Source organism: Chiloscyllium plagiosum, unplaced genomic scaffold (assembly GCF_037043375.1).
Source record: "Chiloscyllium plagiosum isolate Xiang-an unplaced genomic scaffold, Cpla_swu_hap1 HiC_scaffold_38, whole genome shotgun sequence".
Classification (NCBI taxonomy): Eukaryota; Metazoa; Chordata; class Chondrichthyes; order Orectolobiformes; family Hemiscylliidae; genus Chiloscyllium; species Chiloscyllium plagiosum.
In genome coordinates this window covers 22,087,863-22,114,262 of record NW_028270176.1, presented here as the reverse complement: position 1 = coordinate 22,114,262, position 26,400 = coordinate 22,087,863, and the positions used below count along the sequence as shown (strand labels likewise).

At 53.1% G+C, this 26,400-nt stretch overlaps 1 protein-coding gene across 3 annotated transcripts; it reads left to right on the top strand.

The window, feature by feature from the left end:
• Window positions 1–883: 883 nt before the first annotated feature.
• Window positions 884–26,169, top strand: LOC122547377 (natural killer cell receptor 2B4-like). 3 transcript variants are annotated; one of them, XM_087981018.1, is made up of 6 exons: window positions 884–1,412; window positions 3,510–3,845; window positions 14,987–15,262; window positions 18,878–18,993; window positions 24,491–24,547; window positions 25,991–26,075. In XM_087981018.1, exons 1-5 carry the CDS (start codon window positions 1,358–1,360, stop codon window positions 24,503–24,505), a joined length of 798 nt encoding a protein of 265 aa, XP_087837144.1. In that variant the 5' UTR covers window positions 884–1,357; the 3' UTR covers window positions 24,506–24,547; window positions 25,991–26,075. The 3 variants fall into 3 exon arrangements, with proteins under 3 accessions (XP_087837144.1, XP_087837145.1, XP_087837143.1); XM_087981019.1 differs by lacking the exon at window positions 24,491–24,547 and having other exon boundaries at window positions 885–1,412; window positions 15,005–15,262; window positions 25,991–26,169; XM_087981017.1 differs by lacking the exon at window positions 24,491–24,547 and having other exon boundaries at window positions 886–1,412; window positions 25,991–26,169.
• Window positions 26,170–26,400: the final 231 nt, after the last annotated feature.

Genomic DNA, 26,400 nt, shown 5'->3' with positions numbered 1-26,400 from the left:
ACCTCTGGGACACCCGGACCAACCAACCCAACCACCCTGTAGCTCAACACTTTAACTCCCCCTCCCACTCCACCAAGGACATGCAGGTCCTTGGACTCCTCCGTCGCCAGACCATAGCAACACGACGGTTGGAGGAAGAGCGCCTCATCTTCCGCCTAGGAATCCTCCAACCACAAGGGATGAACTCAGATTTCTCCAGTTTCCTCATTTCCCCTCCCCCCACCTTGTCTCAGTCCCAACCCTCGAACTCAGCACCGCCTTCCTAACCTGCAATCTTCTTCCTGACCTCTCCGCACCCCCCCCACCCCCACTCCGGCCTATCACCCTCACCTTGACCTCCTTCCACCTATTGCATTTCCAACGCCCCTCCCCCAAGTCCCTCCTCCCTACCTTTTATCTTAGCCTGCTGGACACACTTTCCTCATTCCTGAAGAAGGGATTATGCCCGAAACATCGATTCTCCTGCTCCTTGGATGCTGCCTGACCTGCTGTGATTTTCCTGATTGCACTGACCCTCCGACAGTACCCACTCCCTCAGCACAGACCCTCCGACAGTGTCCACTCCCTCAGCACTGACCTTCCGACAGTGCCCACCTCCTCAGCACTGACCCTCCGACAGTGCCCACTCCCTCAGCACTGACCCTCCGACAGTGCCCACTCCCTCAGCACTGACCCTGGTGGTTCCCTTCCTCTTTCCTGTGAGGTGAGAGTGCCTGCGCTCTCCTCCTGCTGCACTGTTCTGTCCCCTGTGATTGTATTGGGTCGGAAAGTCACACGATGAGCTGATATTGATCCACACGTCTGAGAGACTGCTCCCTGCCTCCTGCTGTCCTGGATTATCACAGAGGACGTTCGAATCCCGTCATGCCTTGTGGAGCCTGAACAGCCTTTCTCAACAACAGCCAGGGACGCAACGTGGGAAGCCGTATTAAAGCAGTCATGGTGTGGCGATAGAAACTGAGAGATGTGGGAATACAGGGAGAGGAATGAAGGAGGGGGAGGATGAAGGGAAAACTAATCCAGTCCTGCCCTGAGCAAAGGCAAGAGGGCGGTGACGGCTGAGTGGTGGGAAGATGTCAACTTTGTCGGAGAGTCAATTATGAAACAAACCTAGAGGCACCGAGCCAACAGCACTGTCATCAACCCTTTACCCGGAGATCAAATTCCTGCGGATGCACTGATTAAGGCTGAGCCACACTGTAATTTAGATTCCCATCTAGTTTCGGTGAGAGACAGTTTGGGGATCGCCCCACCTGAGGAGCAGCCAGACAGGAACTCCTGCGAGGCACAGTGCGGCCGAACAGCTGCCCACTTCCACGCCACCCGGCGACGGGAGGGCACGCTGTGGTCCCCCAGGATGCTGCTGCTGACCCAATACGGAGTCTCCCTGACACTGCTGTCCCTCTGGGCAGGTAGGCACGGATGGTGGTGGGGGGGGGGGGGGGCGGAAGGGGAGAGGTGGGGAGGGCTGCTGGGGAGATGGCGGTCTTTCTCGCACAGCAAGCCCTCACGGTTAGGGTCTTCAGACATGGGGCGGGCGGGGGGGGGGGGGAGGAGTGGTGGGTGGGCAGGTGGGGGTGGGGAGAGAGCTGCCTGGATGCTGTGATATGGTCAGATTCGCTCCCGCCCCACCTCAGTGGGTAAACCTCTGCTCAGTTTTCCGAGGTGACCAATCTGAAGGCGGGACAATCAGAGCAGGTGCCCCCGTCCCGATTCTGCCCCACACTTTGAGGGTAAGGGGCTCCTCAGGACAGGGTCTGCCTGGTGCCCCGTTTCTGTCGGCGATTCTCTCGCTCCTGCTCCAGTGCTGGGCTAGGATGTGTGGGGGCGGGGTGGGGAGGGGCTGAATGGCCTACTGCTCTCTCTAACCGAGTTAACAATCACACAACCCCAGGTTAGAGTCCAACAGGCAGACACGATTGTCTGAACAGGATGGGTGCGGAGCAGTGTGTTTGGATAATTGATTGAATGCTGAGTTCCTGAATGCCGTTTTTACGTGACCTTGAAACCTTCGGATAATCCGAAATTCGTATAATTGCTTGTTTGGATAATTGAGGGTTTTACTGTACTCACTGCGCCTTCATCAGCTAGTGAGTGGGTCAGGATCAGAGGACACAGAATTTATAATACAAATTTTTAAATTATACACTGTAAATTTTACAGTAAATTCTGTGTCCTATGATCCTGCCCCACTCACTACCTGATGAGGAGCAGTGCTCTGAAATAACCCTGTCGGACTATAACCTGGTGCTGTGTGAGTTATACCAGTGTCTGCCCCACACCAACACTGGCTCCGCAACATCATCTCGTACTGAGGTGTGCCACACACAGCCAGGGTCACCACCCCACCTCAGCACCAGCTCCCTGGCTCTCTCTACACAATGACACCTCCCTTTTACAAATACCGCAGAGGCCTCACCACTACATCTGTAACTCCCTCCAGCCTCTACACCCCATACCTATCTCTGTAACCCCCTCCAGCCCCTACACCCCCTCCCTATCACTGTAACTCCCTCCAGCCTCTACACCCCCTACCTATCTCTGTAACCCCCTCCAGACCCTACACCCCCTTCCCATCTCTGTAACCCCCTCCAGCCCCTACACCCCCTCCCTATCTCTTTAACCCCCTCCAGCGCCTACACCCCCTCCCTTTCTCTGTAACCCCCTCCAGCCCCTGCACCCCTCCCTATCTCTGTAACCCCCTTCAGCCCCTACACCCCCTCCCTATCTCTGTAACCCCCTCCAGCCCCTACACCCCCTCCCTATTCACGTTCCCATCACTGAAACACTCCTAATATCAGTACTGTGACACTTCCTCAGCACTGAAACTCCAACAGTGCGGCGCTCCCTCAGCATTGACCCTCCGACAGTGCGGCACTCCCTCAGCATTGACCCTCCGACAGTGCGGCACTCCCTCAGCATTGACCCTCCGACAGTGCGGCACTCCCTCAGCACTGACCCTCGGACAGTGCCCACTCCCTCAGCATTGACCCTCCGACAGTGCGGCACTCCCTCAGCATTGACCCTCCGACAGTGCGGCACTCCCTCAGCACTGACCCTCCGACAGTGCCCACTCCCTCAGCACTGACCCTCTGACAGTGCGGCACTCCCTCAGCACTGACCCTCCGACAGTGCGGCATTCCCCTGCATCCGAGGTCACGGAACCTCTTCTCTCAGAGAGTTGGGGGGGGGGGGGGGCGGTGTAATTCTCTGCCTGAGGAGGCCATTGAGATCGAACTGTTGATTGGTTTCGATGTGGATTTGGAGGTAGTTCTGAGGGACGAGAGGGGGAGAGCTGGAACTGGCCACGTCCTGGAGTCCTCAGCCACGGACCTATGGAGCGTATCAGACACACCTTGATGGGCTGAGTGGCCTGCTCCTGCGATTGTGTTTCTGAACATTTAGTTCACTCCTCCTCCCGTACCTCCTGCTCCAATCGTTGGCTCCTCGGTTGTATCCGGGCATGCTTCCCAAATTCCTGTTGTCTCTCTCTCTCTGGATCTCCCCAGGGGCCAGGCGCCCGGAGTTGGGAGAGCACCAGGTCTACGGGATCCCTGGGGCGCCCCTGCTGTTGGACGGGGGTCACCCCGCATTGCCCCATCACGAGATCTACAGCGTGACCTGGAAGCGGGAAGGGCAGAACTCCCGACGGATCCTCCAATACGTGGTGGTCAGCGACAGGATATATCCCGCCCGCTCCTACCGGGACCGAATACGCTTCCACAAGGAAAATGGCACCCTCGTCCTCCTCTCCTTCGGCTCCGAGGACGTGGGTCTCTACTGCATCACTGTGACCGACATCGGGGGCTCCGAGCTGACTTCCTGCACCCGGGTGCTCCTGCTCGGTGAGTCGGGATCTTGCTGTGCCTCTCCCCCTTGCCACCTGCTCTCCCCATCCCCTCCCCGGACAGGAGTCTGAACTGCTTCATGTCCCCGCCCTCCTGGTAGAGCCGACGGGCTGAGTGGCCTGCGTTTCGTCGAGGTCCCTGTCTGATTCTTCTTGAGTGCAACTCCCCCCAACCCTCCCCCCAGTAAATGAGCAACAGGGCCACTCAGCCCATCGAGTCTGCCCCGCTATCCGATTGGCGGCTGATACACACCTCATCCTCCATTCCCCCATCGCCCTCCAACCCATTACCAATCAAACATCTGTCTCACATCCTCCTTAACATTACTCACTGTCCCAGCATCCACCACACTCCGGGATTAAAAATTCCACAGATTTACAATCCTCTGGGAGATATTGTTTCTCACTGAGTCGTGGAGATGTACAGCATGGAAACAGACCCTTCAGCCCAACTCATTCCTATTCATGTCCCCATCCAGATGTCTTTTAAATATTGCAATTGTACCAGCCTCCACCACTTCCTCTGGCAGCTCATTCCATACACGCATCATCTTCGGTGTGAAAAAGTTGCCCCTTAGGTCCCTATCCCCTCTCACCCTAAACCTATGCCCCTCTAGTTCTGGACTCCCCCACCCCAGGGAAACGACCTTGTCTATTTACGCTATCCATGTCCCTCATGATCTGTATAAGATCACCCCTCAGCCTCCGACGCTCCAGGGAAAACAGCCCCAGCCTATTCAGCCTCTCCCTGTAGCTCAGACCTGACAATACCAAACATGGATCCAACAGAACTGTGTGCAGGACTCAGTGCAGACCCAGGCCATTCGGCCCATTAAGCCTGCACTGACCCTTCAGAATGACCTCTGACCCCATCTCCACAATCCCAACACTTAGCATGGCCAATCCACCCTAACCTGCACATCCCTGGGCACTATGGGACAATTTCCCATGGCCAATCCACCCTAACCTGCAAATCACTGGACACTATAGGACAATTTCCCATGGCCAATCCACCCTGACCTGCACATCTCTGGACACTATGAGACCTATCCCATGGCCAATCCACCTTAACCTGCACATCCCTGGGCACTAGAGGACAATTTCCCATGGCCAATCCACCCTGACCTGCACATCCCTGGGTACTATGAGACCTATCCCATGGCCAATCCACCCTAACCTGCACATCCCTGGACACTATGGGACAATTTCCCATGATCAATTCACCCTAACCTGCACATCCCTGGACACTATGGGACAATTTCCCGTGGCCAATCCACCCTAACCTGCACATCACTGGGCACTATAGGACAATTTCCCATGGCCAATACACCCTGACCTGCACATCCCTGGGCACTATGAGGCCTATCCCATGGCCAATCCACCCTAACCTGCACATCCCTGGGCACAATGAGACACTATCCCATGGCCAATCCACCCTGACCTACACATCTTTGGAGAGTGGGAGGAAACTGGAGCACCCGGAGGAAACCCATACAGACACTCAAGGGTGGCATCGAACCTGGGTCCCTGGTGCTGGGAGGCAGCAGTGCTAAGCACTGAGCCTTAATGATCTTAATCAGTGAATCCACCAGATTTTCACAGTCAGGTTCAGGAGAGTGGAACCTCAGTGAGAGTCAGGATAGGTGCAGAAAGTGAAGCATTTGGAATAGACTAAAGGTTAGAGCACAGCAAGGACTCCGTCAGTGCCTTCAATATCACACTGAACACAGACCGGTTGACCCCTGTCTAGAACACCCCCGTTCATGTCAAAAAGGAAAGCCCTCCCATTTTAATAAACCATCCGGCCCCCCTATTCCTGCGTTCTTTTTCAGCAGAGTGGACACATTTTACCCCTTTTCACACCTGCCATTAACACCTTTGCTTGCTCCTCTGTCGCTCCTTCACCCTTTTAAATGAAAGGTGACAACAGAGGAAGAAAACCAAGACACTGCCCCCATCAGGCACTCCCGGGGCAGGGCGTAGAAACACAGAGCTCTCCAGAAAGAGAAAATAAAACCACCTTTAACTTAGCTGAGCAAAAAATAAAGTCCTGGTGGCTCTGGGGAAAGACTAAAATAAACAGAAAAAAACCAAGTAACGACTCACCCTTGACTCCGTCCCCTTTGGGCGGGGACCACAGGGGATTCAAACCAAATAAATAAACTCACTCTGCTCTGTTCCCATCAAACACTCCGGGGGGCAGGGGTAAAACTCAGAGGAAGCTGTCCTGCTCATCTCAACTGAAGATAAGATTTAACCCAATCCAGTTCATCTGGGATAGGGACCTAACGGGGGCTTGGGTATTTGCCCCTCCCTTTGTTTTATTTAATTCGTTCACAGATGAAGGTGTCGCTGTCCAGGCCGGTACTGATTGGACATCTCTAATTGCCCGGAGGGGCAGTTAGGAGTTACAGTTGAAAGTGTGGTGCTGGAAAAGCGCAGCAGGTCAGGCAGCATCCGAGGGGCAGGAGAATCGACGTTTCGGGCATAAGCCCTCTAAGGTCCCCGTCCATTTCCTTTTCCGTCATGTATATCCTGGAATTGCAGTCTGGATGGGATGGGGAGTGGGGTTTGGAGGTGGAGCTGCCTTTCGTCACTGAGATGCCGTCACCATCTAGTGGCCAGGCCTGGAGTTGCAGCTCCTTCTCAGAGGTCTTCAGCACCATCTCACTCTGTGTGTGAGGACAGATCAGACGGACTCAGACCGGCGTTACGTCCTGCTAAAGGCCATTTTGGGAGCTTCAACTCATCTCGTCCTGTTCCGCCCTTTAACCCCCACCCCACCCAAGCATTCCCACCTTGGAGAGAATGAAGCAACTGCATGTTGAATGGTCTAAACAGAGATCATAGAGATGTACAGCATGAAACAGACCCTTCAGTCCAACTCATCCATGCCGACCAGATATTGTAAAATAGTCCAGTCCCATTTGCCAGCACCCGGCCCATATCCCTCTAAACCCTTCCTATTCATCTACCTATCCAGATGCCTTTTAAATGTTGTCATTGTACCAGCCTCCTCCACTTCCTCTGGCAGCTCATTCCATACACGCACCACCCTCTGTGTGAAAAAATTGCCCCTTAGGTCCATTTTATATCTTTCCCCTCTCACCCTAAACCTATGCCCCTTTAGTTCTGGACTCCCTCACCCCAGGGAAAAGACCTTATCTATTTACCCTATCCATGCCCCTCATGATTTTATAAACCTCTATAAGGTCATCCCTCAGCCTTTGACGCTCCAGGGAAAACAGCTCCAGCCTGTTCAGCCCCTCCCTGTAGCTCAAACCCTCCTCATTTAAGATGGCTTTCATTGCAGTTTAGAAGAATCTCATACAAGCCAATCATCTGACAGGACATGGGAGACTAATTAGTAAAGTTTGATTGCATGGGATCCAGGCAGAGCAAGCCAATTGGATCCAAAACTGGCTGACCGGTAGGAGACAGAGGGTGGTGGGGGAGGGTTGTGTTTCAGACCGGAGGCCTGTGACCAGCGGTGTCCCACAGGGATCGGGGCTGGGTCCACTGCTGTTTGTCACTTATATTAACGATTCGGATGAGAATATAGGAGACATGGTTAGTAAGTCTGTGGGCGACACCAACATTGGTGGGAGAGTGGACAGTGAAGGGGGTTATCTCAGATTACAAAGGGATCCTGATCAATTGGGTCAATGGGCTGAGCAGGGACAGATGGAGTATAATTTGGATAAATGTGAGGTTATGTGTTTTGGTAAAACACACAGGGACAGGGCTCTTACAGTTAATGGAAGTGTCCTGGGTAGTGCTGTAGAACAGAGTGCCCTAAGGGTTCAGGGACATAATCCTTTGTAAGTGGAGTTACGGGTAGACAGGGCAATGAAGAAGGTGTTTGGTATGCTTGCCTTTTTATGGTCAGTGCATTGAGTTTGGAGTTGGGACATTATATTGAGGGTGTTCAGGATGTTGTATGCTTTGGAATATTGTGTTCAATTCTGATCGCCCTGCTGTTGGAAGGAAACGGTACAGAAAAGATTTACCAAAATGATACCGGGAAGAGACGGTTTGAGCTATAGGGAGAGGCTGGATAGATTGGGGCTGTTTTCCCTGGAGCGTCGGAGGCTGAGGGGTGACCTTATAGAGGTTTATAAAATCATGAGGGGCATGAATAGACAAGGTCTTTTCCCTGGGGTGGGGGAGTTCAGAACTAGATGGGCATAGGTTTAGGGTGAGAGGGGCAAGATTTAAAAGGGACCTAAGCGGCAACATTTTCATACAGATGATGGTGTGTGTATGGAATGCGGTGTCAGAGGAAGTGGTGGAGGCTGGTACAATGACAACATTTAAAAGGTATCTAGATGGGGGCATGAATAGGAAGGGTTTGGAGGGAAATGGGTCAAATGCAGGCAAATGGGGCGAGATTAATTTAGGATACCTGGGTCATCATGGACGAGTTGGGCCGAAGGGTCTGTTTCCGGCTGTATGACTGTATGATGCTATGACCGATGCATGAGAAATGATTGGGTCAGTTAACATTATAATCGCAAGAGTTTAGAAACATAAGTGATCTTATGGGCGGCACGGTGGCAGTGGGCGGCACGGTGGCACAGTGGTTAGCACTGTTGCCTCACAGCGCCAGAGACCCGGGTTCAATTCCCGCCTCAGGCGACTGACTGTGTGGAGTTTGCACGTTCTCCCCGTGTCTGCGTGGGTTTCCTCCGGGTGCTCCGGTTTCCTCCCACAGTCACAAAGATGTGCAGGGTCAGGTGAATTGGCCATGCTAAATTGCCCGTAGTGTTAGGTAAGGGGTAAATGTAGGGGTATGGGTGGGTTGCGCTTCGGCGGGTCGGTGTGGACTTGTTGGGCCGAAGGGCCTGTTTCCACATTGTAATGTAATCTAATCTAATCTATTGAAACTAATAAACTAACAGGAGTAATATCTTAAAGAGAGATTGATTTGACTCAGATTTACTAAAGAATGAGGGAGGAGTCTGGGCGAAACTTCCAGAATTCTAACAGGGTTAGTCAGGGTGAACGCAGGACCAATGACCAGTGATGGGAGGGGGCGAGTCCAGAACCAGCAGGGGGGTCACAGTCTGAGGATACAGGACTAGCACTGAGCTGAGGAGAAATGTCCTCACCCAGAAAGTGAGGAAGCCTCTGGGAGTCTCTACCACAGAAAGCAGTTGAGGTCAAAACATTGAATGTTTTCAAGAGACAGCGCTTGTGTTAAATGGGTCAAAGGTCATGGAGAGAATTTGGGAACGGGGGATTGGGTTGGATGAAGGGATGATGGGATATGAGGGAGTGGGGGAAGGGCAGCATTAGGATATTGATTAATGGCCTATTGAATGGAGGCGGAGGCTCAAGCGGCCTACACCAATGTTCCAGACCTCTGCCACATCTTCAGATGGATGCCCCAGATACCAACCACCCAGTTACCATCTCCACAGTTCCTTGATTGGTCAGTAACGGTGGCCCTGTGCCTCGCAAACAGTTTCTCCCCGTGTCCTATACCCGGAACCCTCAGGGTAATAGACTCTCCTCAACAGGTAGCCTGACAGGCTTCTCTTCCTGAAGGAGAACCACTGGGAATACTCCCTCATCTCCCCCTCCCCACACCCCCCCGGGGAACCAAATCGTCCCTGCACACCCTCTGAAGAACCCACCTCCTTCCTGAAGAGAAACCAGGTTTTCCCCTTGGAAAGAGGCGACTGGTGGAGGTTAGGCCTGAGGGTCAGTATGCTGCAGGCAAGGGGGGGATTCGCGGATGGCAGACTCCATGGTCATCTCTGCCATTTTGGGGATCGGTCCCGCACTGTTGGTGTCACCCTCCATCGCAAACCGACCCCCCACTACCCGCATTGGCCCTTCCTCCCACACCCCCTATGTGAGGCGCAGTGCCCACACTCCCTCGCTCACACCAACACCCGGCGTGCATTCTTCCTGTGCTGTACCATTTCGTGACGGCGCAAGGCCATTCCTCCGCTCTCACGTTTCAGGCCGTTCAGCCCTTCTTGACCAGTAAATCCTGGCTGCTCAGGGATCGTACTCGGCATGGAGGCTCAGTGGTTAACACTGGTGCCTCACAGAACCTGGGAGCCGGGTTCGATCCCACCCTCGGGCGACAGTCTGTGTGGAGTTTGCACATCCTCCCTGTGTCTGCGTGGGTTTGCTCTGGGTGCTCCAGTTTCCTCCCAGAGTCCAACAATGTGCAGGTTAGGATGGATTGACAATGGGAAATTGTCCCATAGTGTCCAGGGATGTGCAGGTTAGGGTGGATGGGCCATGGGAAATTGTCCCATAGTGCCCACGGATGAGCAGGTTAGGGTGGATTGGCCATGCTAACTAGTCCCATAGTTCCCAGGGATGTGCAGGTTAGGGAGGATTGGCTATGGGAAATTGTCCCACCGTGTCCAGGGATGTGCAGGTTAGGGTGGATTGGCCATGGGAAATTGTCCCATAGTGCCCAGGGATGTGCAGGTTAGGGTGGATTTACAATGGTAAATGGTCCCATAGTGCCCAGGGATGTGCAGGATAGGGTGGATTGGCCATGGGAAATTGTTCCATAGTGCCCAGGGATGTGCAGGTTAGGGTGGATTGACCATGGGTAATTGTCCCATAGTGCCCAGGGATTGGCAGGTTAGGTGGATTGACCATGGGTAATTGTCCCATAGTGCCCAGGGATGTGCAGGTTAGGGTGGATTGGCCATGAGAAATTGTCCCATGGTGGCCAGGGATGTGCAGGTTAGGGTGGATTGACCATGGGAAATTGTTCCGTAGTGTCCAGGGATGTGCAGGATAGGGTGGATTGGCCATGGGAAATTGTCACATAGTGTTCAGGGATGTGCCGGTTAGGGTGGATTGACCATGGGAAATTGTCCCATAGTGCCCAGGGATGTGCTGGTTAGGGTGGATTGGCCATGCTAAATGTCCCATAGTGTCCAGGGATGTGCAGGTCAGGGTGGATTGGCCATGGGAAATTGTCCCACCGTATCCACGGATGTGCAGGTCAGGGTGGATTGACCATGGGGAATTGTCCCATAGTGTTCAGGGATGTGCAGTTTAGGGTGGATTGGCCATGGGAAATTGTCCCGTAGCGTCCAGGAATGTGCAGGTTAGAGTAGATTGCCCATGGGAAATTGTCCCATGGTGCCCAGGGATTTGCAGGTTAGGGTGGATTAGCCATGGGAAATTGTCCCGCAGTGTCCAGGAATGTGAAGGTCAGGCTGGATTGGCGATGGGAAATTGTCTCCTAGTGCCCAGAGATGTGCAGGTTAGGGTGGATTGGCCATGGGAAATTGTCCCACCGTATCCACGGATGTGCAGGTCAGGGTGGATTGACCATGGGGAATTGTCCCATAGTGTTCAGGGATGTGCAGTTTAGGGTGGATTGGCCATGGGAAATTGTCCCGTAGCGTCCAGGAATGTGCAGGTTAGAGTAGATTGCCCATGGGAAATTGTCCCATGGTGCCCAGGGATTTGCAGGTTAGGGTGGATTAGCCATGGGAAATTGTCCCGCAGTGTCCAGGAATGTGAAGGTCAGGCTGGATTGGCGATGGGAAATTGTCTCCTAGTGCCCAGAGATGTGCAGGTTAGGGTGGATTGGCCATGGGAAATTGTCCCATAGAGCCCAGGGATATGCAGGTTAGGGTGGATTGTCCATGGGAAATTGTTCCATAGTGTCCAGAGATGTGCAGGTTAGTGTGGATTGACCATGGGAAATTGTCCCATAGTGTCCAGGGATGAGAATGTTAGGGTGGATTGGCCATGGGAAATTGTCCCATAGAGCCCAGGAATGTGCAGGTTAGGGTGGATTGGCAATTCTAAATTTGTCCCATAGTGTCCAGGGATGTGCAGGTTAGGGTGGATTGGCTCTCGGAAATTGTCCCACAGTGCCTAGGGATGTGCTGGTTAGGGTGGATTGACCATGGGAAATTGTCCCATAGAGTCCAGGGATGTGCAGGTTAGGATGGATTGGCCATGGGAAATTGTCCCATAGTTTCCAGGGACGTGCAGGCTAGGGTGGATTGGCCATGGGAAATTGTCACATATTGCCCAGGGATGTGCAGGTTAGGGTGGATTGTCCATGGGAAATTGTTCCATAGTGTCCAGAGATGTGCAGGTTAGTGTGGATTGACCGTGGGAAATTGTCCCATAGTGTCCAGGGATGAGAATGTTAGGGTGGATTGGCCATGGGAAATTGTCCCATAGAGCCCAGGGATGTGCAGGTTAGGGTGGATTGGCAATTCTAAATTTGTCCCATAGTGTCCAGGGATGTGCAGGTCAGGTTGGATTGGCCATGGGAAATTGTCCCATAGTGTCTAGTAATGTGCTGGTTAGGGTGGATTGGCCATGGGAAATTGTCCCATAGTGCCCAGGGATGTGCAGGTTAGGATGGATTGTCCATGGGAAATTGTCCCATAGTGCCCAGAGATGTGTAGGTTAGGGTGGATTGATCATGGAAAATTGTCCCATAGTGTCCAGGGATGTGCAGGTTAGGATGGATTGACCATGGGGAATTGTCCCATAATGTCCAGGGATGTGCAGTTTAGGGTGGATTGGTCATGGGAAATTGTCCCATAGTGTCCAGCGATGAGAATGTTAGGGTGGATTGGCCATGGGAAATTGTCCCATAGAGCCCAGGGATGTTCAGGTTAGGGTGGATTGGCAATTCTAAATTTGTCCCATAGTGTCCAGGTATGTGCAGGTTAGGGTGGATTGGCTCTCGGAAATTATCCCACAGTGCCTAGGGATGTGCTGGTTAGGGTGGATTGACCATGGGAAATTGTCCCATAGAGTCCAGGGACGTGCAGGCTAGGGTGGATTGGCCATGGGAGATTGTCCCATAGTGTCCAGGGATGTGCGGGTTAGGGTGGATTGACCATGGGAAATTGTTCCATAGTGTCCAGAGATGTGCAGGTTAGTGTGGATTGACCATGGGAAATTGTCCCATAGTGTCCAGGGATGAGAATGTTAGGGTGGATTGGCCATGGGAAATTGTCCCATAGTGCCCAGGGATGTGCAGGTTAGGGTGGAGTGGCCATGGGAAATTGTCCCATAGTGCCCAGGGATGAGCAGGTTAGGGTGGATTGGCCATGGGAAATTGTCCCATAGTGCCCAGGGATGTGCGGGTTAGGGTGGATTGACCATGGGAAATTGTTCCATAGTGTCCAGGGATGTGCAGGTTAGTGTGGATTGACCATGGGAAATTGTCCCATAGTGTCCAGGGATGAGCAGGTTAGGGTGGATTGGCCATGGGAAATTGTCCCATAGTGCCCAGGGATGTGCAGTTTACGGTGGATTGGTCATGGGAAATTGTCCCATAGTGCCCAGGGATGTGCAGGTTAGGGTGGATAAGCCATGGGATATTGTCCCATATTGCCCAGGGATATGCAGGTTAGGGTGGATTGGCCATGGAAAATTGTCCCATGGTTCCCAGGAATGAGCAGGTTAGTGTGGATTGGCCATGGGAAATTGTCCCATAGTGGCCAGGGATGTGCAGGTTCGGTTGGATTGGCCATGGGATATTGTCCCATAGTGTCCAGGGATGTGCAGGTTAGGTTGGATTGGCTATGGGATATTGTCCCATAGTGTCAGGGATGTGCAGGTTAGGGTGGATTGGCCATGGGAAATTGTCCCATAGTGCCCAGGGATGTGCAGGTTAGGGTGGATTGGTCATGCTAAGTGTTGGGATGATGGAGATGGGATCGGAGGTCATGCTGAAGGGTCAGTGCAGCCTCAATGGGCCGAGTGGCCTGTTTCTGCACTGCGTCCTGCACACAGTTCTGTTGGGGAGGGGAGGCAGCAACCCTTATCATGCCGAAGGAGCCTTCAGATGGCCACTTGAGGTAGCAAGGGGATGGGTCAAATGCTGGGATACGGGGTTCGAATAGGAAGGTTGCTTTATTTGGCTGGTCATTGGATGGGCCAAAGGGTCTTTTCCGGTGCGGTAGACCTTTATAAATGAATGGATCTAACCGTGTTCCAACCTGTGCCCAGTACAAGGTTAACATTGCTTCGTTTGTTGTCAATTCTACCGTTCCAAAAACACTCACAGCCTCCTTCCTAATGACATTCGTACTCTGTCTCATTACACATTGCCGTTTGTCTTCCTGCATCCACAGGATCCCTTGATCCGTAACCCCATTCTAATGTTCGAAATACTCAGTGCTGCTTGTTCAGTCGAGCGAGTGAGATCGAGAGGTTTTGAGCGAGGGGATTCCAGAGCTCAAGGACCCTCTCCCCCTACCCTGGGCACAACCCTCACCTGTGGCCAAGCGATGGGAAGCGGGGATACTCCACAGTGTGGGATTGGAGGGAGTTACAGATAGGGAGGGGGTGTAGGGGCTGGAGGAGGTGACGGAGATAGGGAGGGGGTGTAGGGGCTGGAGGAGGTGACGGAGATAGGGAGCTGGTGTAGGGGCTGGAGGGGGTTACAGAGATAGAGAGGGGGTGTAGGGGCTGGAGGAGGTGACGGAGATAGGGAGCGGGTGTAGGGGCTGGAGGGGGTTACAGAGATAGGGAGGATATGTGGAGGCTGGAGGGGGTTACAGAGAAAGGGAGGGGGTGTAGGGGCTGGAGAGTGTTACAGGGATAGGGAGGGGGGTGTAGGGGCTGGTGGGGGTTACAGAGATAGGGAGCGGGTGTAGGGGCTGGAGGGGGTTACAGAGATAGGGAGGGGGTGTAGGGGCTGGAGGGGGTTACAGAGATAGGGAGGGGGTGTAGGTGCTGGAGAAGGTTACAGAGATAGGAAGGGTGTGTGGGGGCTGGAGGGGGTTACAGAGATAGTGAGGGGGTGCAAGGGCTGGAGGGGGTTACAGAGATAGGGAGGGGGTGTAGGGGCTGGAGGAGGTCACAGAGATAGGGAGGGGGTGTAGGGATTGGAGCCGGTTACAGAGATAGGGAGAGGGGTGTAGGGGCTGGAGGGGGTTACAGAGATAGGGAGGGGTGTGAATTTGGAATCTGGAATGCAAATAGTAAATGGGACAGTTGTTCTGACCGGACGGCAGTGTAAGTCAGTGACAGACAGGAGGCGATATTGTGAAGGGGAGGGTACAACAGGAGCAGAATCGTGGACAATATGAATCATGTGGAGGGTGGGCAGTGGGAATTCAGTTCCACCATGCCGGTGCCAGCAACAGAGAGTAACTGGCTGTAATTTCTCAGCCTCTCCTTCTCCGGCAGAACAGGTCTCCGAGTTGGCTATTGAGGTGTTTAGAAACCCGTCCAACGTGACCTTCAGTTGCTCCGCACGGAATGGGACAGAGGTCCGCTACCGCTGGCTAAAGGACGGTGAAGACCTCACGGTAACCAATGACACGTTGATATCCAACGATGGCCACCAGCTGTTGCTGACGTTAATGGATCCAGTGCTTTGCGGGATCTACACCTGTCTTGTGACCAATAAACTTGGCCAAACGTTGGTGAACAAGACTATCTCAGGTGAGGAGGTGCGCTGTCTGAGTGTTATTTGCCCTTTGCCCCCTCAGTTGGTTTTCTATTTCTATCCCCCTGTCACCCTTCATCAACCCATTTTCTCCCCTAGCCCTGGGCCATCGCGGAGCAGTCGAAACTGCTGATCAGTTGTTGGCTGACCTAATATTCCTGAGGGGTTTGTGACCCCTGCCCTCCAACTCAGAGTGAGAGGGAGAATCTAATGATCTTGGACAATGTTGATGGGCAGGAAAGATCCCTGGAGTTCAGGGGTTAAGTTGTGAGGTGAGAGAACCCAAATCAGAGACCAGTTTTCTCCAGGATTCTGAAGGTTAAGGAGTGATCTGATCAAAGCATTCACGCTATGAGCTGGACAAGACAGGGTGGATCAAGGTAAACTCTTTCCACTGGCTGGAAAAGTTCTAGAACGAGGGAGCAGAGTCTGGGAATGAGAGCCAGAGCGCTCAGGAGAGGTGTTGGGGTGGCACTGCTGCCAGGGAGCCGGGTTCGATTCCAGCCTCGGGTGACTGTCTGTGTGGAGTTTGCACATTCTCCCCATGTTTGCGGGGGTTTTCTCCGGGTGCTCCAGTTTCCTCCCATAGTCCAAAGATGTGCAGGTTAGGATGGATTGACCATGGGAAATGGTCCCATAGTGCCCAGGGATGTGCAGGTTAGGATGGGTTGACCATGGGAAATGGTCCCATAGTGCTCAGGGATGTGCAGGTTAGGCTGGGTTGACCATGGGAAATGGTCCCATAGTGCTCAGGGATGTGCAGGTTAGGCTGGGTTGACCATGGGAAATGGTCCCATAGTGTCCAGGGATGTGCAGGTCTGGATGGATTAGTCAGGAGTAAATGTAGAGTCATAGGGTAGGGGGAAATGGGTCTGGGTGGGTTACTCTTCGGAGGGTCGGTATGGACGTCTGTAGGGAATCTATGATTTCTACACACAAATGTTGGGAGATTTTCGGAACTCTCTTCAGAAAAAGAGGGATTGGTCAATGGTCCGACAGAGGGGCATGAAATCGGATTGGGATAGATACAGACAGAGAGGTGTCCCTCAGATGAACTAAACTCATAATCCAGGCCGTTTCTTTGGAGCTGAGACGGAAGTTGCTGGAAAAGCTCAGCAGGTCTGGCAGCTTCCGTGGAGAGAAATCAGAGGTAACATTTCAGGTGAACTGACGATAGTTGGGAAACTGTGGGTTTATACGCAGAGGGTCGGGTGGGGAGAGGGGATAGGGAGTAAATGACGGGTGGGGATAGAGCCCAAAGGGAGAGTAGAGCAGTTGGACAGACGGGGAAAGGGGGTAACGATCAGGCTGGGAGGGTGAATAGCTGTTAATGGAGACTGTCAATGGCTAACCATAGAGTGTGTGTAATGGCAGGCTGTGGGATAACAAGGCCTGGTGGGTGGGGTACATGGAGAGTGGGGTTCAGGCCCCCAAATTATTGTACTCGATATAGAGTCCCAAAGGCTGCAGGGTCCCCAAGTGGAACGAGGTGTTGTCCTTCCAGCCCACACTGAGCTACACTGGAACACTGCAGCAGGCCCGAGACAGAGTCATTGGCCCGGGGAACAGGGTGGGGGGGTTAATGTGGCAGGGAGCGGGAAGCTCAGGGTCTCTCTCTCTCTCTCTGTGGGCAGAACGTCGATGTTCTGTGAAGCAGTCACCCAGTCTCCCCCCCGCCCCCCCCCTCAGTGTAGACGAGCCCAGGGTGAGAGCAGAGAATGTAGGCGACTGGATTGTGGGAAATTCAGGGTAAGTGCTGCTTCACCTGGAAGGGGTGTTAGGGCCCTGGGATAGTTTGGAGGTGGGGGGGGAGGGAAATGGAACAGGTGTTACACCTTCAGCGGTCGCATGGGGAGGGTCCTGTTGGGGCGGGCGGGGGGGCGGGGGGGGGGGGCGGGGGAGGTGTTGGGAATGAAGGACAAGTGGACCAGGGAGTCCCAGAGGGAATGGTCCCTGCGGACAAAGGGAGGGAAGGGGGATATGTCACTGGTGGTGGCATCCATCTGGAGGTGTAGAAATGATGAGTGAGGGACCATTCCTGAGGGACAACAGTTCAAATCCAGGGAATCGGGGCTGAGAGTGGGAACGCAGCTCAGTAAGTAATGTGAGGGATCATTGGGGACTGTTTTCTTGAGAGAATGCAGGTAACCATCAATTACCTTTGAGATCTGTCTTTTTTATGATTTGACAGAAGTACAGAAAAGTTTTTTTTTTGTTTTGTTAGCTGTACAGGCAGAGCATACGATACAAAGTGCATTGGGGTAATAGCAAGGTTATGGCTGCACAGAGAAGGTGGATCAGTGTTGAATTTGAGCGTGTCCCGCGGAGATTCACATGGATGATCCCTGGATTGGTAGCCTAACACACAATGTGCGACTGAGGATCCTGGGATTGTATTCCTTAAAGTTTAGAAGGTTGAGGAGAAAAATCTAACAGAAACTGACAAGGTAATGCAAGGCACGGTGGCACAGCGGTTAGCACTGCTGCCTCACAGCGCCAGAGACCCGGGTTCAATTCCCGCCTCAGGCGACTGACTGTGTGGAGTTTGCACGTTCTCCCCGTGTCTGCGTGGGTTTCCTCCGGGTGCTCCGGTTTCCTCCCACAGTCACAAAGATGTGCAGGTCAGGTGAATTGCCTGTAGTGTTAGGTAAGGGGTAAGTGTAGGGGTATGGGTGGGTTGCGCTTCGGCGGGTCGGTGTGGACTTGTTGGGCCGAAGGGCCTGTTTCTACACTGTAATGTGATCTAATCTTAAAAAAAAAAAAGGTTGGACGCTGGGAAGTTGTTTCGGCTCAGGCGGGGAGGCTCAGACCCGTGGACACAGCCTTAGAATTAGAGGGGGTCAAATTAGAACGGAAATGAGGAGACATTTCTTCAGCCACGGGCTTGTGGAATTTATTGCAGTGGAGGCCAGGGCGTTAAATGAACGGCACGGTGGCTCAGTGGTTAGCATTGCTGTCTCACAGCGCCAGGGTCCCAAGTTCAATTCTCACCCTCGGGAGACTGTCTGTGTGGAGTTCGCACATTCTCCCTGTGTCTGCGTGGGTTTCCTCCGGGTGCTCCGGTTTCCTCCCACATTCCAAAGATGTGCAGGCCCAATGAATTGGCCATACTAAATTACCCATAGTCTTACGTGCATTCGTCAGAAGGGGGGGGTAGTTATTCTGCGGAGGGTCGGTGTGGACTTGTTGGGCCGAAGGGCCTGTTTCCACACTGTAGGGAATCTAATCTAATCTCATATCTTCAAGGCAGAGATTGATAAATTCTTAATCTCGCGAGGAATTAAAGGTTGAGGGGAGGCTATGGGTAAGTGGCATTGAAATGCCCGTCAGCCATGATTAAACGGCAGAGTGGACCCGATGGGCCGAATGGCCTCCTTCCACTCCTATGTCTTATGGTCCATTTCGAGGTCCTGGTAAAAACGAGGAAGAAGCTGGGGGGGGGTGGAGGAATGGGCAGGGTAGTAAATGTGCTACCTTTACCCTACAAGTGACTCCCAGGCCCACATCAATAAGCAGCTCTCTGCAAGGGCAAAGGGTAGGGGCAAAGAAATTCCAAATGGCCAACCACACTCAGATGCTAGTTAGAAATCATTCTACCTCTCTGCTTTCAGGTGCGGAGGGGTTTGAACAGTGCATACACGCTCGGAAAGGACGGGATGTACAAACGAGACTCAGAATGATTGGGTTCTCTGTCATCATGGTGTTGGTGGCTGGTGTGTTTCTGATGGTGAGTACAACTGCAGGATATCACGGACTGGGAATCATACAGCCCCGACAGTGTGGGAACTGGCCATTCAGCCCAACAAGTCCACACTGACCCTCTTAAGAGTATCTCACCCAGACCCATTCCCCTACCCTATTACTCCACATTTACCCCTGACCAGTGCACCTAACCTGCACATCCCTGGACACTATGGGACAATTTCCCATGGCCAATCCACCCTAACCTGCACATCCCTGGACACTATGGGACAATTTCCCATGGCCAATCCACCCTAACCTGCACATCCCTGGGCACTATAGGACAATTTCCCATGGCCAATCCACCCTAACCTGCACATCCCTGGACACTATGGGACAATTTCCCATGGCCAATCCACCCTAACCTACACATCCCTGGACACTATGGGAAAATTTCCCGTGGCCAATCCACCCTAACCTGCACATCTTTGGACTGCGGGAACAAACCCATGCAGACACGGGCAGAATGTGCAAACTCCACGTGGACAGTCACCCGAGGCTGGAATCGAAACCAGGATTCCGGATGTTCACAGTAAGCAGAGCACTGTACTGAGGGAGTGCTGCACTGTTGGATAGTAAGTGCTGAGGGAGTGCCGCACTGTCAGAGGGTCAGTGCTGAGGGAGTGGGCACTGTCGGAGGGTCAGTGTTGAGGGAGTGGGCACTGTCGGAGGGTCATTGCTGAGGGAGTGCCGCACTGTCGGAGGGTCAGTGCTGAGGGAATGCCGCTCCGTGGGAGGGTCAGTGCTGAGGGAGTGGGCACTGTCGGAGGGTCAGTGCTGAGAGAGTGCCGCATTGTTGGAGGGTCAGTGCTGAGGGAGTGGGTACTGTCGGAAGGTCAGTGCTGAGGGAGCGGGCACTGTCGGTGGGTCAGTGTCGCACTGTCGAACGGTCAGTGCTGAGGGAGTGGGCACTGTCCGAGGGTCAGTGCTGAGGGAGTGCTGCACTGTCAGAGGGTCAGTGCCTACGGAGTGCCGCACTGTCTGAGGGTCAGTGCTGAGGGAGTGCCGCACTGTCAGACCGTTAATGCTGAGGGAGTGCCACATTGTTGGGGGGTCAGTGCTGAGGGAATTTATTTATTTTTATTGGTTTGTGGGACCAGTGTCGTTGACTGGCCAGCATTGATAAATCATACCTAGTTGCCGCCCTTGAGAAGGTGGTGGTGAGCTGCCTTCTTGATCCACTGCAGTCCATGTGCTGTAGGGTAGACCCACAATGTCCCTGAGGGAGGGAATTCCAGGATTCTGACCCAGGAAGGAACGGCCGATAGATTTCCAAGTTGGGATGGTGAGGGACTCGGACGGGAACTTGCAGGGGGGTGGTGTTCCCATGTACCTGCTGCCCCTTGTCCTTCTAGATGGAAATGGCCATGGGTTTGGAAGGTGCTGCCTGAGGGACTTTGGTGAGTTTCTGAGTAAATCTTGTAGTTGGTACACACTGCTGTTACTGAGTGTCGGTGGGGGAGGGAAGGGATGGTACACACTGCTGTTACTGAGCGTCGTTGTGGGGGGAAGGGAGAGGATGGTACACACTGCTGTTACTGAGGGTCGATGGGGGTGAGAGAGGGGATGGTACACACTGCTGTTACTGAGGGTCGGTGGGGGGAGGGAGGGGATGGTACACACTGCTGTTACTGAGGGTCGGTGGGGGGAGGGAGGGGCTGGTACACACTGCTGTTACTGAGGGTCGGTGGGGGGAGGGAGGGGATGGTACACACTGCTGTTACTGAGCGTCGGTGGGGGAGGGAGGGCATGGTACACACTGCTGTTACTGAGCGTCGGTGGGGGGAGGGAGAGGATGGTACACACTGCTGTTACTGAGCGTCGGTGGGGGAGGGAGGGCATGGTACACACTGCTGTTACTGAGCGTCGGTGGGGGAGGGAGGGGCTGGTACACACTGCTGTTACTGAGCATCGGTGGGGGTGAGGGAGGGGATGGTACACATTGCTGTTACTGAGGGTCGGTGGGGGGAGGGAGGGGATGGTACACACTGCTGTTACTGAGGGTCGGTGGGGGGAGGGAGGGGATGGTACACACTGCTGTTACAAGCGTCGGTGGGGGGGAGGGAGGGGATGGTACACACTGCTGTTACTGAGCGTCAGTGGGGGGGAGGGAGGGGATGGTACACACTGCTGTTACAAGCGTCGGTGGGGGGGAGGGAGGGGATGGTACACACTGCTGTTACTGAGCGTCGGTCGGGGGAGGGAGAGGATGGTACACACTGCTGTTACTGAGCGTCGTTGTGGGGGGAAGGGAGAGGATGGTACACACTGCTGTTACTGAGGGTCGTTGTGGGCGGGAGGGAGAGGATGGTACACACTGCTGTTACTGAGGGTCGGTGGGGGGAGGGAGGGGATGGTACACACTGCTGTTACTGAGAGTCGGTGGGGGTGAGGGAGGGGATGGTACACACTGCTGTTACTGAGCGTCGGTGGGGGAGGGAGGGGATGGTACACACTGCTGTTACTGAGGGTCGGTGGGGGGAGGGAGGGGATGGTACACACTGCTGTTACTGAGCGTCGGTGGGGGGAGGGAGGGGATGGTATACACTGCTGTTACTGAGCGTCGGTGGAGAGGGAGGGGATGGTACACACTGCTGTTACTGAGGGTCGGTGGGGTGGGAGGGGATAGTACACACTGCTGTTACAGAGCGTCGGTGGGGGGAGGGAGAGGATGGTACACACTGCTGTTACTCAGCGTCGGTGGGGTGGGAGGGGATAGTACACACTGCTGTTACTGAGCGTCGGTGGGGGGAGGGAGGGGATGGTACTCACTGCTGTTACTGAGCGTCGGTGGGGGGAGGGAGAGGATGGTACACACTGCTGTTACTGAGCGTCGGTGGAAAGGGAGGGGATGGTACACACTGCTGTTACTGAGCGTCGGTGGGGGGAGGGAGGGGATGGTACACACTGCAGTTAATGAGCATTGGTGGGGGGAGGGAGGGGATGGTACACACTGCTGTCACTGAGGGTCGGTGGGGGGGGAGGGGATGGTACACACTGCCGTTACTGACCGTCTGTGGGGGAGGGAGGGGATAGTACATACTTCTGTTACTGAGGGTCGGTGGGGAGAGGGAGGGGATGATACACACTGCTGTTTCTGAGTGTCGGTGGGGAAGGGAGGAGATGGTACACACTCCTGTTACTGAGCTTCATTGGGGGGAGGGAGAGGATGGTACACACTGCTGTTACTGAGCGTCGGTGGGAGGGGAGGGAGGGAGGGGATGGTACACACTGTTGTTCCTGAGTGTCGGTGGGGTGAGGGAGGGGTGGTACACACTGATGTTACTGAGTGTCGGTGGGGGAGGGTGGGAGGGGATGTTTATGGGTGTGGGGCCAATCCAATGGGGGCTGCTTTGTCCCTGGATGGTGTCGACCTTCTCGAGCGTTGTTGGAGCTGCCCCCATCCATGGGCAAGTGGGGAGTATTCCCTCACCCTCTTGCCTTGGGCCTTGTCGATGGTTGGACAGGCTTTGGGGGGAGTCAGGAGGGGAGTTACTCGCTGCAGGATTCCCAGCCTCTGACCTGCTCTTGGAGCCGCTGGGTTTGTGTAGTGGGTCCAGTTGAGCTTCAGTGGAAACCCCCAGGAAGTTGACATTGGGGGATTCAGTGATGGGAATACCGTTGAATGTCAAGGGGCAGTGGTTAGATTATCTCTTTTTGGTGATGGTCATTGTCTGGTATTTGTATGGCATGAATGTTGTCTCTCCACCCTTCAGGCTCTCTGCCTGTATTCCTGACGAAGGGCTTTTGCCCGAAACGTTGATTTTACTGCTCCTTGGATGCTGCCTGACCTGCTGTGCTCTTCCAGCACCACTAATCCAGAATCTGGTTTCCAGCATCTGCAGTCATTGTTTTTACCTCGTTGATTTTAACCCTACTGCGAATCCTCTTGCAAGGATGCCTGCTTTGAAGAAGTTTTCTCTCTACACAAATGTTACTTGCCAATTGTCAGTCCAAGCCTGGATAATGAGGATGAAGAGATGGTACAAGGAACACCATATTATCAAAAAACTGGAACTGGCATTAGGAGAAGACTATCCGGCCTATCAGGCAGCATCCGAGGAGCAGGGGAGGTGACGTTTCCAGCATTAGCCCTTCATCAGGAATGCTGGGAACGTCGACTTTCCTGCTGCTCGGATGCTGCCTGACCCTCTTGTGCTTTTCCAGCTCCACACTGTTTGACTCTGATGTCCTCTCTTCCTCCTCTTCAATACTATGATTGAGCACTGCAACGCCTTATAGCCTTCCCCATTATCCTGTCAGCCGTGGGGAATCAGTAATTTACCAGTCCGTAGCTCAAAATCACTCAAAAACTGAGCTGTCCGAGTCCTTCGTGGGAGATAATTCCACAGTTTCCCAACCTTTTGGAGTGAGAGAAATTCTTCCTCCTCTCAGTGACATCCCACTTACTTTTAAATCGTGCCACCTGACACCACACTCCCAGTTGGAGGGAACATGTGCCCCGTGTCAATATATCGTAACTTTCAATCAGGTCACCTCTCATCCTGCAAAAGGCCCAGTTTTACCCAAACACCCAGCTTGGGGCACTCCCACCCTCCCAGGGATAACGCTTCCCGCATCCGGCCCAGGCTTGATGTGATTCGGAACGTGGAGCTGATCGATTTGTGTCTGGAATTTAATGACTGAGATCTCACGTCCTCTGGGGTAGGGAATCACACGTAATCACCAAACCCCTCCTCCTCTCTGTCTCCAGTGACTTGCCCCTTACTCTGAGACAGCCGATCCTGATTGGTCACTCATCATTCAATGTCATCACCCATCGTCACTTCATAATATTCAAGGAGACGCCATTCCAACCCTAATCCTAAACCTGACACTAACCCTAACCCTAACCCTAAAGTTAAACTTTGACCTAGCCCTAACCTGAACTCTAACCCTAACGCTAACCCTGATCCTAACCCTGACCCTAACAGTAAGCCTAAACCTCATCCATTTCCCCCAGTATCTGCTACCTCTATCCTGAGAAAAAAGTCTCAGACTTCCCATTCTGTCCATGCCATTGAATGGTCATCCCTCAACCTCCTGTGTTCCACTGACAACAAACTCAATCTATCCACCTTTCTTTAAAGCTAAAAATCCCTCAAACTAGACAATATCCTCACCATGACCCTCACCCTAATCTGAACCCTCGTCCTGACCTTAACCCTGACCCTGAACCTAACCTTAACCCCAACCCTGACCCCCAATCCTCACCCTCATCCTGAACCTATTCCGAACCCTAACCTCAACCCTTATCCTGACCTTAACTAACCTGGAACCTGAGCCTGTCCTTAAACCTAACCTTAACCCTGATAGTGACCTTAACTTTGAACCTGATCCTCACCGTAACCCCAACCCTGACCCTCAACCTCATCCTGACACTGACTCTCATCCTCACCCTGACCCAAACGCTAACTTTAACCATCCCATTCTTCAAATATTTCACGAATGCAGACTCAGTTTCATCAATCTTTCCTCGTCAGACCACCCTGCCTTGAGAGCTACAGAAAAAGACCATTCTACCCATCAAGTCCATGCAGGTCAGTAAGCAACCACCTAACCTTTCAAATCCCACTTTCCCACCATTTTGTGCATAGTCTTGTATATCTCTGCTTAATTAGGGTCATTGAGATGGACAGCACGGAAACAAACCCTTCAGTCCTCATGCCAACCAGATATCCTAAATTAATTTAGTCCCATTTGCCAACACTTGGCCCATATCCCTCCATATCCATACACCCATCCAGATGCCTTTTAAATATTGTCATTGTACCAGCCTCCACCACATCCTCTGGCAGCTCATTCCACACACGTACCACCCTCTGTGTAAAAAGGTTGCCCCTTAGGTCCCTTTTATATCTTTCCCCTCTCACTCTAAATCTATGCCCCTCTAGTTCTGAACTCCCCCATCCCAGGGAAAAGAGTTTGTCTATTTATCCTATCCATGCCCCTCATGATTTTATAAACCTCGATAAGGTCACCCCTCAGCCTCCGAAGCTCCAGGGAAAACAGCCCCAGCCTGTTCAGCCTCTCCCTGTAGCTCAAACCCTCCAACCCTGGCAACATCCTTGTAAATCTTTTCTGAACCCTTTCAAGTAATCGCATTGTTGAATCTGATGAACCGCTATTGCAAACTATCAATGGTAAAGACACATTGTCTTTAATGAGGAAACTAAAACTGTACACAAAAGATTTACAAGGATGTTGCCAGGGTTGGAGGGTTTGAGCTACAGGGAGAGGCTGAACAGGCTGGGGCTGGAGCGTCGGAGGCTGAGGGGTGAAATTATAGAGGTTTATAAAATAATGAGGGGCATGGATAGGGTAAATAGACAAGGTCTTTTCCCTGGGGTGGGGGAGTCCAGAACTAGAGGGGCATAGGTTTAGAGTGAGAGGGGAAAGATATAAAAGGGACCTGAGGGGCAACTTTTTCACCCAGAGGGTGGTACGTGTATGGAATGAGCTGCCAGAGGATGTGGTGGAGGCTGGTACAATGCCAATATTTAAAAGGCATCTGGATGGGGACATGAATCGGAAGGGTTTGGAGGGATATGGGCCTGGTGCTGGCAAATGGGACGAGATTAGGTTGGGATGTCTGGGTCAGCATAGATGAGTTGGGCCAAAGAGTGTGTTTCCATGCTGTACATCTCTATCGCTCCATAATATTCCAGGTGAAGCTTCACCTAGCCTTGGTACAACTGCAGGTATCCATCCTCACTCCTGTTCCCCAGTCACCGTGCCGCCCAATGTGGAACCTGCCTTCTGAATCAGTTCATCCTTTGAAATGTCAGATGCCCAGAAAGTGGCTGGTAAAAGGAGAAGTAACGAAACAGTGATTGGAAATCTGACAGTGAAGTCATTGTACCAGCTCTGTAGAGGTTGGCTTTTCACCCCCTCAGCCCTCAGACATGGTGAGGTGGGACAGTAACAAAGGGAGTTTAGTTTGTTTCCGCAACAGGCTAACCCCTCTATTATTCTGTGCACAGGTACTGCAAAGTCGATCGAGTGGTCTTTGAGGTCAGAGTGGATCGCGATTGAACCAATCCTGGTGGAAAAAGGTTTTTCCGTCATGACTCGCGGGTCACAAAACATGAATCAACACTCCCCACCATCCAGACTCTCCCCAGATCACTGTGGATCCAACAGCATCTCCCTCTGCCCAGACTCTCCCCAGATCACTGTGGATCCAACAGCATCTCCCTCTGCCCAGACTCTCCCCAGATCACTGTGGATCCAACAGAATCTTCCTCTGCTCAGACACTCCCCAGATCACTGTGGATCCAACAGCATCTCCCTCTGCCCTGACTCTCCCCAGATCACTGTGGATCCAACAGCACCTCCCTCTGCCCAGACTCTCCCCAGATCACTGTGGATCCAACAGCATCTCCCTCTGCCC